Genomic DNA, 16,127 nt, shown 5'->3' with positions numbered 1-16,127 from the left:
GTGCATGTTTGGTGCGTTTTTTTGGCTGCGTTTTTTTTCTCTTTGTCCATGCTAATGTCCTTGAATTTTCAGCAGCAAAAATGCAGCAAATAATGATACCTGCGTTTTTGCTGCGTTTTTTTCAACACCCATTCAAGTCAATAGGTGAAAAAAGCTGAAAAACGCAGCAAAAACGCTGAAAGAAGTGACATGCTCTATGTCCAAAAAAATGCAGCAAAGCACAAAATACTGATCACACAAAAACCCAATGTGTGTGCATGAGATTTCTGAAATCTCATAGGCTTTGCTGGTACTGTAAAAAGCAGCTGAAAATTAGCATAAAAAACGTAGCAAAAAAACGCATTAAAAACGCCTGTGTGAACTTACCCGAACAGTTCCAGAAAGGCTAAATAGCAGGCCACCAGATATTTTTAATATGCATTATGCATTTATTATGACATTTTTATTGTGAGATGAGGTCGCTTTAATGTATCTCTGCAGTGTGTAACAATTTATTTGCTAAATTCTATTCTTTCATACATGGGCTAACACAAATCTTTCCAGGGTTCATGGCTCCTGAGCTGCTAAATGGAGAAGAATATGATTATTCTGTGGACTACTTCTCTTTGGGCGTAACTTTATATGAAATGGTTGCTGCCCGTGGCCCATTCAGATCAAGAGGAGAAAAGGTAACTAAATATTATCAATATAACTATATAATTCAGACCAGGTCACTTTTAGATGATATTTTAATATTCTACTCTATGCAGATACTTTTTATTCCAAAATAATATTTATTGATAATGAATGGCATATTGTTATAAGATAAATTATAGAATTAAAGGGGTTCTCTAGGACAAACATGTTGTTGACCTTTCTTTTGGATAGGTCATAAATATCAAATTGATGTTTAGCCCACAGCCAAACACCCTCCCCCCACAACACCACTAACCTGTTATGTATTCTGCCATCGGCCAGACGTAAACTATGCACAGAGCAATGCACATTGCTTAGTAGCTGACTTTGGGTACTGCAGTTTATCTCCCATTCATTTAAAGCTGCACCAACATTTATTATTATTTAACAATCTCCAGCCATGGTGACTTGATGGATGAATGATCTATAGGAAAATCGATCTTGTGCAAACCTAGATAGGTCCACCAGGGTCTTCTCTGATGTTATTTTGATTTTATCAAGCAAATAAGTTGCTGGTCTTCCTCTTCACCCTGTTCCTTCTATTTCTCTGACCATAATAATCTTCTCCAGTGATTGCTTTCTTCGTTTGATGTGTTCAAAGATGGGATGTCATACCTTGGTTATCCTTGCTTTGAGTGTCATGTCTGGCTTGATTTGTTCTAATTGATTTGTTTGTTCTTCTTGCCATCCATGGTATTAGTTACAGCCTTCTCCAGCACCACATTTGTAAAGCGTCAATTCTTCTACTATTTTGTTTCTTTATTACTTACTTACTTACTACTTTATTCAGATTACTACAAAAAAGACCCGACTATGTACGAGCCGTGTTTTCGTCGTCAGTGAAATGTTTCTCAATTTGAATAACTTGTCCAGTGACGTCCCGGTTGCACCTGGCAGTAGTCAATATCTTTGGCTTCTTTGTGTTGAGTAGCAATCCCATGATCAAACTTTCCTTCTTGACAGTCTGCAATAAGTCCTTCATTTAATCTAAGTTTGTTGCTCTCAATGTTGTATCGTCTGCGTATTTAAGATTGTTGATGATTCGTCCAGCAATTTTGATTCCTTCTTTTTTAGCAAGTCCAACCTTCCTAACAATAGCTTCTGCATATAAATTGAAGAGAAATAGTGACAGGAAGTAGCTGATGCCTCGCTCTACTTTGAATCATGCCACGTTGCTGTGTTCCATTCAGACTGTTGCTTTTTGGTAAAGTTTCCCAATGAGGCTGATCTGATGGTTTCGGCACACCCATATATTTCATGGTATTCCAAAGTTTCTGGTGATCAACACGGTTGAAGGCTTTGCTGCATTGAATGAAGCAAAAATAGTTCTTGTTGTTGTATTCTTTGGCCTTTTCCATCCATTATTCATCTAATGTTAGCAATTTATTTCTTTTTCATCTGCCTTTCTGAATCCTGCTTGCTCCTCTGGTACCTCTTTGTCAAAACTAAGGCAGTAACCGTCTTTGTAGGATCTTCAGTAGTATTTTGCTGGCATGCGGTAGTCTGATAGTTTCCATAATCAGTAGCATTTCTCTTCTTCGGAATAGGGATAAACACGGTTCTTATCCAGGCCTAGTGTCATTTACTAGTTGTTCATATCTGTTGACACAAGCACGTGATGATATCAACTATTGCTCCAGAAGACTTTATATTTTCACATCCAGGTGCTTTTTTGCCTGACAGAAGCTTTAACGCAGCAATGACTTCATCTTTCAGGATGTTTGGCTCTCTATCGTTTCCAGCTTCAGTTTCTTTCCGAGTCATTCTAGCAGTGGTGCTCCATGTACTTTTTCCACCTTTCCTTGTTCTATTCTGGCTTAGTTAGTTTGTTCCCGTTAGCGTAATTCAACATGCCCACTCTTGGTTGAAACTTTTGTCGTATCTCTATGATTTTTAGTCATGCTTTTCTGGTCTTGCCCCTCAGATGTTTACTTTCTATCTCTGTACATATCTTTTTGCAATAAAGTTTTTTGTCTGCTTGGTTGGCCTTCTTTAGTCTCTTACTAATCTTGTTTGCATCATGCTTGTTACCTTTTGATTTGGCCATTCATTTTTCTTCACTGATTTTTAGGGGCTATTCTGTAAACAATGGCTCCTGGGGTCTATTGTCTTTCTGGCTTCTTCAGTAATAATATTATCTGTGTGTGTTGTAACAAAACACTGTGGGATCGCCTTTGCTGGGGTCAAAGGTCACGTGGTTTGTGCATTGAATTCTGAGGCGACAGCAGGTTTCCAAGTTGGCTGACCTCAGGTCAGATTTATTAACGTGAAAGCAACATAGAAAAAACAAAACATAAAAATAAATCCTAGCCTGTCCGGCACTAACTAAACCAATAAGCTGCTATCTAACAACTGGGGGACTTCTCCCACCCAGCTAACAACACACAGTCCTTGAGCACAGCTCTCACTCACGTTTGTCTCACACAGACAGGCAATCTGTGTGCCCCAGGCTGACACCGGAAACCCCCAGCTGGTCATCCTTTATTCCTGCACTCATTAACCCATCATTATCCTGAAGATACTGAGCAGTCTAATTCACATAGGACAAATACCTGGGTGAGATATACCTGCCCCCGACTACCAGACCGACATGATTCTTACATATCCTCCCCCCCTGCTCAGACAACTCAGGTCGAGCAAGAACACTCTCAAAACAGTGTACTCGGGACAGGGCATCAGCGTTCCCCATTTGCACCCCGGGGCGGTGCTCCACCGTGAAAGAGTAAGCCTGCAGGGCAAGGAACCACCGGGTTATCCGACTATTCCGGTCTTTGTGGAGGTGCTTCCACTTGAGAGGGGCATGGTCCGTGACCAGCCTAAACTTCCTACCTGCCAGGTAATACTTGAGGGAGTCGAGAGCCCATTTAATGGCTAGGCACTCTTTTTCAACCACGGCATACCTATGCTCATGTACATTCAGTTTCCGGCTGAGGTAGAGGACCGGGTGTTCGACTCCGTCCCTCACCTGGGAAAGTACAGCTCCGACGCCAGTATCAGAAGCATCAGTTTGCACCACAAACTCGCTGCTGAAATCAGGAGTCACAAGTACGGGCTGAGAGCACAAAGCTCGTTTCAGGCTGTGGAAGGCCTCTCCAGCCGCTGAGGACCATTTTACCATGATGGAATCCTTCCCTTTGGTAAGATCCCTCAAGGGGGTAGCTATGGCTGCAAAATTGGGTATGAACCGGCGATAATAGCCGGCGATCCCCAGGAAAGCCTGTACATGTTTCTTGTTCACTGGTTGCGGCCAGCTCTGAATTGCCTGTATTTTGTCGATCTGTGGTTTAACCACTCCTCTGCCAATCACGTTACCCAAGTATCGGGCTTCTTCAAGCCCGATGTGACATTTCTTGGGATTTGCCGTTAAGCCTGCGTCTCGCAGGTCATCAATCACCGCCTGTACCTTCCGGAGGTGAGTTTCCCAGTCCATGCTGTAAATTACGATGTCATCCAGGTAGGCCGAAGCGTACTGCCTGTGGGGCCTCAAGACTCGATCCATCAACCTCTGGAACGTTGCTGGAGCTCCGTGAAGTCCAAACGGCATGTAGACATACTGGAACAGACCTTCCGGTGTAGCAAATGCCGTCTTCTCTCTGGCCGCCTCGGCCAGAGGGATCTGCCAGTACCCCTTTGTTAGATCTAGGGTCGTAATGTACCGGGCTTTACCCAGCCGGTCGATTAACTCATCGACCCGAGGCATAGGGTACGCATCAAATTTAGAAACCGCATTCAGTTTCCTAAAGTCATTACAAAACCGTATGGAGCCACCCGGCTTAGGTATCAACACGATTGGACTGGACCAGGCGCTGTGTGACTCCTCAATGACTCCTAAGTCCAACATTGCCACCACCTCCCGGGAGACGGCTTCACGGCATGCTTCCGGAATCCGGTACGGCTTCACATGAACTGTGACACCAGGCTCTGTAACAATCTCATGTTTCACCAGCTTAGTCCGGCCAGGTTTTTCCGAGAAAAACTGTCGGTTCTGTAACAAAAACTGCTTAACCTCAGATTTTTGTTGTTCCGAGAGCGTCTCGGCAATCTGCACCTCCGGTACGGTAGGTGCGCAACCCGGGCGGGGCAGATCCGCCGTTAGGGCAGAGCGGTCTTTCCAGGGTTTTATCAGATTCACATGATAAATCTGTTCTGGTTTTCTCCTACTGGGTTGGTACACTTTATAGTTTACTTCACCAACTCTTTCCATGACCTCAAAGGGGCCCTGCCACTTCGCTAGAAATTTACTATCCACTGTAGGGATTAGGACCAACACCCTATCCCCAGATGCAAACGTACGGACCTTAGCACCTCTATCATAACTTTGCCTCTGGGCTCCCCCTGGGCCTGTAACATATGGTCCCTAACAATGGGCATGACAGCGGCAATACGGTCCTGCATTTGTGTTACATGGTCGATCACCGTTTTAAAGGGAGTGACTTGACCTTCCCAGGTTTCTTTTGCGACGTCTAACAGTCCCCGGGGACGACGGGCGTACAACAGTTCGAAAGGCGAAAACCCTGTGGAAGACTGGGGAACTTCCCTAATGGCAAACAGCAAATAGGGTAGCAAATAATCCCAGTTCTTCCCATCTTTGTCTATCGCCTTCCGGAGCATCTGTTTTAAGGTTTTGTTGAACCGCTCAACCAAGCCATCTGTTTGAGGGTGATAGACAGACGTACGCAACTGGTCTATTTGTAAAAGTCTGCAGAGCTCTTTCATTACCCTTGACATAAAGGGAGTCCCCTGGTCGGTGAGTATTTGTTTTGGAATTCCCACCCGACTAAACACTTGTACCAACTCTTTGGCGATCGTTTTGGTAGCAGTGTTACGCAAAGGGATGGCTTCTGGGTAACGAGTGGCATAGTCCATGATGACGAGGATATGTTGGTGCCCACGTGCGGACCGGGGAAGGGGCCCAACCAGGTCAATCCCAATTCTCTCAAAAGGGACTTCAATGATAGGGAGGGGTACCAAAGGGCTACAGAACCGAGTTTTAGGCGCAGAGATTTGACATTCTGGACAGGACTCACAATAGTTACGTACATCATTATGTATTCCGGGCCACACAAAACAATGCGATATCCTTTCTGTGGTTTTCTGTACCCCGAGATGTCCCCCCATTATATGTCCGTGGGCCAGGTCCAGTACCTTCCGCCGATAAGGTTTGGGTACCACTAACTGTTGCACAATAGCTTCCCCTTTTTTCTCTACCTGGTAGAGCAAATCATTTTCAAGAACCATGTACGGGTACGCTAGCCTAGTGTCAGGTTCTACGGGTACCCTATCTATCATTTTTACATTTTTCCTAGCCGGAGTCAGGGTAGGATCTCTCATTTGCTCGCTGTGGAAGTCATCCAACTGGACTCCCAAATCTGATAGGCAGGGTGCTGAATGGCTGTCTGGCTCCGCCTCTCGCTGAGTTTCCTCAGTTTCCTCAGTTTCCCCCGCCATAACTGAGAAGGGGAACTGAAGGTTAGATTCAACAACCTCCCCAGCAATGTCTGCCTGTGGGACCTCCTCTAGGAGTTCAGGACCTCCAGATGGCATGGGAAAAGATTCACAGCTACGGTGAAGGAGCAACTGATTGTCCCACAACTGCCAGAAATGGGGAAAATCCCTGCCCAGGATTACATCCTGTAACAATGCGGGAACGAGTCCCACTTTGTGTTGCACAGACCCATAGGGAGTGGAAATCGATATGACCACCGTTAGGTACGAGCAGGTGTCACCATGCACACACGTTACAGAAAATTTGTCAGACGAACCCGATGGAAGTGCCACCAGACTAGCTTTCACCAGAGTCACCACACTTCCAGAGTCTAGTAACGCCACAACACTTTTCCCATCAACAGATAATTCACACAGGTGTTTCGCTATATCATTTTGACCCGCATTCACATTCACTAGCCGTGTAACCAAAGACATGCGTTTCTTAGAGTCTGTAACATCGCACTGCATGGGTTCAGTGGTAACAGGACAGTTCGCAGAAACATGGCCCTTCTCATGGCAGCGGAAACACCTAACAGGCCCCCTATTGAGCCCACCGTCCATCACTCTCGGTCTCGGAGTGCGAGCAGCCCCGTGTTCCTCCCCCACAGTTTTTGGCGATTTTCCTTCACCCGTAGTCGCTGGAACAGTCTTACCGGTTCCATGAGGAGAAGGCACAGACCGGGTGCCAGTGGTTTCGTCGGGAAGTCCTTCTGCCATGGAATAACGCTCGACCAACTCCACAAGTTGATCCGCTGTCGTGGGATTTCCTTGGCTTACCCACCTTTTCAGCGCTGGAGGTAGCACTCTCAGATACTTGTCCAGGACAACCCACTGAATTATTTCTGGGGTTGTCAGTACCTCAGGTTGCAGCCATTTCTTTGTCAAGTAGATCAGGTCGAACATCTGAGACTGTGGCGGTTTATCTGGCTGGTATGTCCACTGGTGTACCCTCTGCGCACGGACAGCCGTCGTCACACCTAGCCGGGCCAGGATCTCAACTTTCAGCTTCTCAAACTCCTGAGGGACTTCCGGGTCCAAGTCATGGTAAGCTTTTTGGGCCTCGCTGGAGAGAAACGGAGCAATCAAATCGGCCCATCGTGCCTTCGGCCACTTCTCCCTCAATGCCGTCCACTCGAACGTTGTCAGGTATGCTTCGACGTCATCTTCTGCAGTCAACTTTTGCCAGTACCGACTCACATGGATCCTTCTGGACTCTGCTTCCGGGTCTACCTCAGGCATGCTCACCAGGCGCTGCGCCACCTGTTGGAGAAGCTGGCGGTCTGCAACCGTCATGTCCAATAACTCCTTCAGCTGTGCGGCCATCAAGCGATTAGCTTCATGCTGTGCGGCAGTGGCCTGCTGCTGTACGGCAGTGGACTGTACTAGGGCTTTCACCACGTCTACCATACTGTCGCCTTTGCCACGTGTTGCCCGCGTTCTCCACCACAATGTAACAAAACACTCCGGGATCGCCTTTGCTGGGGTCAAAGGTCACGTGGTTTGTGCATTGAATTCTGAGGCGACAGCAGGTTTCCAAGTTGGCTGACCTCAGGTCAGATTTATTAACGTGAAAGCAACATAGAAAAAACAAAACATAAAAATAAATCCTAGCCTGTCCGGCACTAACTAATCCAATAAGCTGCTATCTAACAACTGGGGGGGCTTCTCCCACCCAGCTAACAACACACAGTCCTTGAGCACAGCTCTCACTCACGTTTGTCTCACACAGACAGGCAATCTGTGTGCCCCAGGCTGACACCGGAAACCCCCAGCTGGTCATCCTTTATTCCTGCACTCATTAACCCATCATTATCCTGAAGATACTGAGCGGTCTAATTCACATAGGACAAATTCCTGGGCGAGATATACCTGCCCCCGACTACCAGACCGACATGATTCTTACAGTGTCCATAATTAAATTAGGCTTTCTTTCAACTGTGTGTAGTGATATAAGTCGGCTGTGATTAACATTCCAAAAAACTTCAGGTATGTTGGTCAAATCGAAATTGGAAACTGCCTGTTGTCTAGTACATTTGTGCAGCTTGACTATAATCTTTGCTGTCAAAAGTTAATGATTAGTTTGCTAATTACAAATAAATTGAATCCTGTTCTGTCCATTTCAGCTTTGGCGATGTTAAGTGTTCCTTGGTTCATGGTTTGTACATACCAAGTTCTGGACTTTATGATATCTTTGCAGCTTTTGATCTTCCCTTTAGATAAAGTAATATCAGAACCAATATGCCCTTGTGTTAGGAGTCGAGTTTCCTCTGCTGCACAGGGGGAATCTCGATCCGTGTCTGCTGCGGTCTCCCATTCTCCATCGGCCGCAGTGGAGACTGCTCAGCGGAGACGTCGGTCCCAGCGTCTCACTGAGCCTGATTCTGTGCAAAGGGTTACTGCTGCCTCTCCAGGCTCTGCTATTGTACCCTGCACTGATCTGCGGCGAGCAGGCTTTTCTGGGACGAAGTCCTGCTTTGCTCACACTGAGCATGCCCAGGGTAAGATCTCTCAGTGGAGATCAATGGTCACATGCTCAGGTACTGCAGCCAAATCTATTGGTCCTTCTAGGAAGGTCCTGTAGGTACGCAGGCTCTGTAGCAGTCTCTCATTGGTCCTTTTCAGGAAGGTCCTGTATGTGCTCCAGCTATTTAAGGCTCGCATGGCCGCACGGCCATGCGCTAGAATCTTCCAAAGTTACGTGCTTTGCGCCACTGTGGTCATGTGCTTGAATGTGTTCAGGGACCCGGCTGAAATAAGCCCCTAGAATGCTGGCACCTCCGGCGAGGAGATTGTGTATGAGTGTATTCAGGGACCTGGCTGAAATAAGCCCCTAGAATGCTGGCACCTCCGGCGAGGAGTGTTGTGTGCATGCATGACCACTCTCATCTGGGTAGTTAGCCTGTGCCTCTGTGAGAGTCTAACAGGGCACAGAGCTTTGCTTTCTCGGCTGCTCTTTGAAGTTAACAGAGCTGGTTCATACCGCCATATTGTGCCACCATTCAGTTAGCAGCAGGATCTTTCCTGCACGGTGGATCCCGGGTTGCGAACGCACCAATCCCATCAATAAATATATTCGGTACATTCCGAAAACCCTAACACCTTGCATCTTTTATCTTGACTCGTCATGAGCATTGGTCATACTCAGGTCAACCATGGGCTCTTCCCCAGCTGCAATAAAGTTCTCAAGAACTGCCACTATACTGTACAAAATTGTGGTGGAACCTGGTTATTAGAGAATATCTGGCTATGGTTAAACAGATGGCAACTGTTCTTCACTGCTGTTTTGTTACACACACATTATCTGTATAGTATATTCAGAGTTTTTAGGAGTTCTCTCCCTATGCAATGGAGATACTCGGTACCGGGTCCGGTCGCACTTGGGGGGACGTCACGGTGGCTGCGACCCAGTCTGTGGCCCTGGGTGCCCAATTAAAGGGGAAAAGTCTTTTAAAGGGATTTGTAATAAGTTTGTGTTCGTGACGCCACCTGTGGTTCTCGGTCAGAGGGGACCGATGCTGCTTAAAGGGGTCCTCTGGGGTGTTGTTACTGCTGCAAAGATGGTGTCCCCAGTGCTCCCGGTGTGCTGGGCAGGGATGATGTGTGCCAGCAAATAAATGGAGGACAGAGTTGTAACGTCTTTACCTGGTTTACTGATGGTAGCAGTCCACAGTCCAGGGTACCAGGAACAGATGGTGATGTGGTCTGGCCGGTCTGGAGGTAAAGGTAGATCCCTCTCCCAGGTGAGGTCCGTAAGCCTTCCTACTCGCGCTCATGTGTGAGGTCCCTGATGTTTGTGGCTCGTTCCCCAGCTGCTCACTAACATGCAACCCTTCAGGTTCTCTTCCTTTCCTGGAGCTGCAGCTCACACGTCTGCTGCATGTGCCCTACTGTCTGTTCTCATTTCTCTCTTCCACTTTCTGATAGGAGCTGCAGACTCCCACATCTGCTCAGCTGCACACTTCTCTTACCAGGTCCGCCTAGCTGATGTTCCCATACAAGCTCCTCTCTGGCAATCTCTGTCCAACTCTCTTTCTTTCCAGGGACTGCACCACTTTCTCATGCATGTACGGCCCCTCTGCTTTTCCGTCCTCACTCTTCCACTGTCTCTCCAGACTGAACTAACTCCTCCTCCAGACCAGAATACTTAAAGCTGGGGAAGCTCCCCTGAATCCGGGTTCAGAGCTCCCCTTCTGGCCTGGATTCAGAATGTGTTGAATGTGGGTGTGTTACCTGGTAAAAGGAATCCTCCTTGCCTCCAAGCATGATATCGCCCTCCCCAAAAGGAAGGCAACATCAATGTAACAACCAGTTACCTGGGGTGTTACATATACTTGTGAATCGTCCTTCACAATTGTGAGACACTCCACAAATCCTGTGAGGGAAACGTTATGCCTGAGTGACTTCTGGCTTTTATCTGTGCCATTGTGAACCTATGGGAGGCTACCAGGCTACCCTGTGCCACCACATGTCCTGTCAAGGTTTCTTTTTGAAAACTGCCCAGTCAGTCACCTTATTTTCTGTTATTCAATACCTCCATTAGTCCTCATTGGGCATCCTTTTGGTGTCCATCCTTTTTGTAGCACACAATTGTCTAGTCGACTGACATGGACTGAAAACAGGTCAAACTAAAGACAAACATTCAGCCTTTGGAATCTGTTTTCCTCATCGCAGTGTGTGACACATCAAGGAACAGGTCTGAATAACATTTCCTGGTATAAAAATGCAACCAGAACAGAAGCTAATTTTTATTTTTGCATTGTGAGATTGGCAAAGGAATTGGCCACCACTACTGTATAGCAGCATTGAAGGAACATGTGTAGTACTTACAATCTCCTCCCGATTGAGCTTGTAAGCACTGCTTTCAGGCTGGCCAGAATCACTAGAACACACTTAACAGCTAGTCCCAGCCACCTCCCGGCAATCCCATTGGACCCTGATGCTGCAGAGGCACATATCAAATAGTAGCATTAACGCGCATACCAACAATGCTGGTGGCCTGAACTGTCCATCAAATAGGAGTATCCTTCCCCCAGCAATCAAGAAGTAGAATGTTTGAGGAGTGTTGTGCTCCTTGAGAAATGAGACAAACTGTTTAAAGGGCTAAAGCTGCAAACAGCCTAACTGGTATTAACTTCAGCTAGATCACTAAATGTGTTTCCATGCAGCACTCCAACCTTGATGTGTTGCACCTTCTAAGCTACTCTGGATCACTTGATCTCTACTAGAGATGAGTGAATATGTTCGGGTCCCTCCTTATTCGCCAAGTTGTAGCGCTTACCCAATAAGCTGCAGAGGGAACCCGGATACCTGGATCGCTCCTGCTGATCAGCTGTCCGACGCTGCAGCTGCATGTGTCGCAGCTGTTTCACAGTCACAACACATTGAGACTGTGTGTGTTGGGCTCTACATGCATGTGTTGTAACTGTCACACGGCTGCGACACATGGAGCTGTCGTGCCAGACAGCTGATCAGCAGGAGCGATCCAGGTATCCGGGTTCCACCGGCAGCTTATTCGGTAAGCGCTTAGCTTGACGAATAAGGAGGAAACCGAACATATTCACTCATCTCTAGTCTCTACATCAACCTTACAAGACTCATTTTCTTCCATACTCTCATTTGCATAAGCTACCACCATACTGACAGGGTTTACAGCGTACAATCACAGGCAGACTGTTCTCACAGGTCAACAACAGGATCTTCAGGTATCAGGTGTGAGGTCTCAAAACACACCCTATCTGGTATCAAGTTGAGTTGCCAACTATCCAGAAATTCTCAAGAGATTCCAGAAATTCTTAGACAGTCCAGAAAACAAATAATATATGCAGCAAAAAGGCTATAATCAGAGTAGATTGCTATTGCATCTTTAAGTGCAGACACCTGTAGTCGTAAGGCAATTGTAAAAAAGCAGTGCTTTTCATGTGTGAACATTTTCTTAAATTGTAGGCTATATATTATTCTAGAAATCTCTTTTAGGCATGTTTTTACCCTTCAGCCTTATTGTTTTCAATCCTGACTGTTTAGCAGGCGCCATATTTACCATTGCTAACATTTACAGAACATTTAGGTGACTTTAAATGCATTACAAAGTGTTGCATTGCCCTCTTGTGGTGTACTGCAAGCTATACATCTGGCTATAATGAATGCTGGGCATATTACTTTCACTTTTTGTGTTTGCTTTGCGACCTGTGAAATTACCAATCGTTTTAATTGTTTGATGATCTGTAATCTGGACAATAGTTCAGTTTATACATCAAGTCAGTTTTAATTTATCTTTTAAAATATGAAAACGTTAACTATTTTTCTTAATTATATCTACATAGTTTATCTTATATCAATGATAGGAATTGTGCAGCAATTTACAGTTTTACAAATTGAATAAATTATATGTTTAATAATATTTTTTCTTTTTTTCTCTTGTTTTAGGTAGAGAATAAAGACTTAAAGAATAGAATCCTTAATGATCCAGTAACTTACACAGAAAAGCACAGTAAGGATTGCAAATCCTTCTGTGAAGCCTTACTGGAAAAAGATCCTAAGAAACGTTTAGTGTTTAGAAATGGAAATTGTAATGATCTACGAGTTGTTCCTTTTTTCACAGAAATAAACTGGAGAAAACTTGAAGCTGGTATGTTTAATACTTTCATATACATTACTGAAGAACTTTTCCACCACATTTTTTCATGCTACACCCACAAACTTAAATAGTAACAAGTATTTGTGAAGTGTGTAGGAAATTATACATGATTTTCTAAATATTTTATAAATAGAAATCTGAAAACTGTGACGTGCATTTGTATTCAGTTCCCCTTATTCAATACTTTGTAGGACCACCTTTCGTTGCAATTACTGCTGCAAATCTTTTGGGGTATGGCTGTACCAGCTTTCACCTTCCAGAGGCTGACATTTTCCCCATTTTTCTTTGCAAACTAGCTCTAGCTCAGTGAGATTGGATGGAGAGTGTCTATGAACAGCAATTTTCATGTCTTGCCACAGATTCACAAGGGACTTAGGTCTGGACTGTGACTTGGCCATTCAAATACATGAATATTCTTTGATCTAATCTATTCCATGATAGCACTGACAGTATGTTTAGGGTCGTTGCACTTCTGGAAGGTGAACATATACCCCAGTGTCAGGTCTTTTGCACCCTGTAACAGGTTTTCCTCCAGGATGGCTCTGTATTTAGCTCCATACATGTTCCCATCAACTCTGAATGGTTTTCCTGTCCTTGTTAAAGAAAAGCATCTCCACAACATGATACTGCCACCACCATGATGGTGGAGATGGTATTTTCAAGGTGATGTGCAGTGTTAGTTTTCTACCACACATAGCGTTTTGCATTTAGCCTGGAAAATTCTATTTTGGTCTCTTCTGACCAGATCACCTTCTTCCACAAGCTAGCTGTGTCCCCTATATGGCTTTTTGTAAACTGCAAACCCGACGTCTTATCACTTGCTTTCAAAAATGGCTTTTTTCATGCCACTCTTCCATAAAGACCAGATTTGTACAGTATATGACTAATAGTTATGGACACATCCTCTAATAAGTGCGTGATCTGCTTGCTTGGGATGTCAGTTTAGAATGGACGGCCATGTCTTGGTAGGTTTGAAGTTGTGCCATACGCCTTCCATTGTTGGATGATTTGACTGAACAGTGCTCCATGAGATATTTAGAGTTTGGGCTATTTTTTTATAACCTAACACTGCTTTACTCTTCTCCGCAACTTTATTCCTGACCTGTCTGGTGTGTTCCTTGGTTTTCATGATGCTGTTTGATCCACTTTTTTTCCTTTCTTCCTTTTAATTCCTTTATGGCAATTTATTTTGCTCAATTGAATTATTTCAATTATTGCATTTTTAAAATATTTATTCTATACACGCTACTTAATGTACTTTTTATGTTACTCTTGTATACTATGGATGTCCTTGACAAAGACCACTCATGGTCAAAATGTTGGACACTATCTGTTCTTTTCTTTTACTGCCAAATCAAAATACATTTTGAAAATTTTTCACCACAAGCAGCATCATTCTCATCCCTGTCTGTGCTGAGGTTTTCACTTTATGTACTACAGGATTAGCATCCTTTCCTCATGCATGGCTGCCTGTTCAGCAGTAGTGTTGGTTTCTTCCTATGTGTATGATAAATTACAAAACATATATATATATATATATATATATATATATATATATATATATATATATATATAAAACTCAAAATCTGTAGTAGCCCGCTCTATACAAATCCACAGTTCTCGCCTGATTTGGGTGAAATTTGGCACACCCCCTCTCCACCCACAGGAGCAGAATACTGCGCACGTTAAATTTTGCTAGCATCCCCCCGTCATGAGATTGGGGTTCCCGAAGTTAGGCCTTATACATATAATGGAGAAATGTGAAGATGAAAGTAAAAGTGCTTAGGGGAAAACAACAGTTGTGATTGACAGGGACGAATTATAGCGATGGCACCAAAGAGTCGCTGCTAAATGGGTCGCACCACCACACAGAACACACAAACATTTCACAAACACCATACACTCACAACACATACAACACCCCACAAATACCACAACACCACCCTATAAATACTGCATGCACTCCACACACACACACAAGCACGCAAGAACCACACACGCATGCAAAGACACTCAGATGGATGCACCCTACGTACACGGACGAACATTACTAAGCAGCAATATTGGTCAGGCAAAAACTGCCTCATAGTAAGATTGTCATTATTGCTTACTATACAGGGAGCTTTCATCACTGAAACTGCTGAGGTAAAGTGAAAGCTGAGCTCTGATTGGTTGCTATAGACAACTAGACAAGTCTGCCTGTGAGGCGGTTTTCATTACTGAGATGTGAGCTCCTTCAGGTCATAGTAATATTGTGTGAAGGCTGCTCTGTATTTACTATTCATCCCATTACATCTCTTATCAGTGTCAGGTGAATACTAAAGGGTCATAATACTAAGGACTGTTTTTTAAAATGCCGCCCCAAAAATAACCATGTATTAATAGGACAAGTTCATCCAAAAGCTAAGAAAGTAAAATTGTGTCAAAGAGCTGAGACAAGTGAACAACGTGACTCGCGGCTTGAAAAGAAACGGATGAGACAGGCTACATATAAGGCAGCTGAGACATTAGAGCAACGGGAATATCGTCTTAACAAGAATCTGATAAGGCAGGCTGAAGCAAGGAATATGGAAACATCTGAACAAAAGGATGAAGGTTGTGAAAATGACTGCATACGACATATGCAACGTGTGCAACGATGTAGGCTGGCTGATTTGAGTTTGGAAGCATTTCACTACAACCCAATTCAAAACTATAGGTCACATCAGAAAGTAATAAATGGCAAAATGGGCATAATATGTAAACACTCTAAAGCAAAGAAGTTTAACTTGGAATTGACTGCTATGTGCTGCTCAAATGGCAAAGTCAATTTGCCACCTTTAGATCTTCCTCCTGAACCACTTCTTTATACATGTCAGGAACAACTCCTGAGTCCAAGCATTTTCTGCAAAATATTAGGAGATACAATTCATCTTTCCAGATGACATCCTTTGGTATGACAGCTGTACTCCAGGAAGCAGGGTATATGCAAACTTTTAAAGTCCAGGGCCAAAGATATCACAAAATCGGTTTAGTGCTTCCTGTAGCAAGTGAAGATCCAAAGTTTTTACAAATGTATTTTTTGGGAGACAAACAAATACAAGCTGATAGACGTTGTGAAGCTATGCTTGAGACAAAAAAAGAGATTGTGTTGAATTTGCAAAGATTTTTCCATCAGCACAATCAGTTAGTAAACCTTTTAAAAATAGCCTTAGAAAGAATGCCAAGTGATGAATATCAAGTTGTACTAAAGGTACCGTCACATTTAGCAATGCTGCAGCGATCTAGACAACGATCTAGATTGCTGCAGCATCGCTGTGTGGTCGCTGGAGAGCTGTCACACAGACAGCTC

At 44.4% G+C, this 16,127-nt stretch overlaps 1 protein-coding gene across 1 annotated transcript in view; it reads left to right on the top strand.

The window, feature by feature from the left end:
• Window positions 1–16,127, top strand: part of GRK1 (G protein-coupled receptor kinase 1) — a 125,299-nt gene that overhangs the window by 97,434 nt on the left and 11,738 nt on the right. The window contains exons 5-6 of the mRNA XM_077299693.1: window positions 544–668; window positions 12,586–12,787. Coding sequence (XP_077155808.1) covers window positions 544–668; window positions 12,586–12,787 — 327 coding nt within the window. The remainder of the gene's footprint in view (window positions 1–543; window positions 669–12,585; window positions 12,788–16,127) is intronic.

Source organism: Ranitomeya variabilis, chromosome 3, assembly GCF_051348905.1.
Source record: "Ranitomeya variabilis isolate aRanVar5 chromosome 3, aRanVar5.hap1, whole genome shotgun sequence".
Taxonomy (NCBI): domain Eukaryota; kingdom Metazoa; phylum Chordata; class Amphibia; order Anura; family Dendrobatidae; genus Ranitomeya; species Ranitomeya variabilis.
Note: the sequence above shows the minus strand (reverse complement) of the source record. Positions and strands in the feature narration are given on the sequence as shown.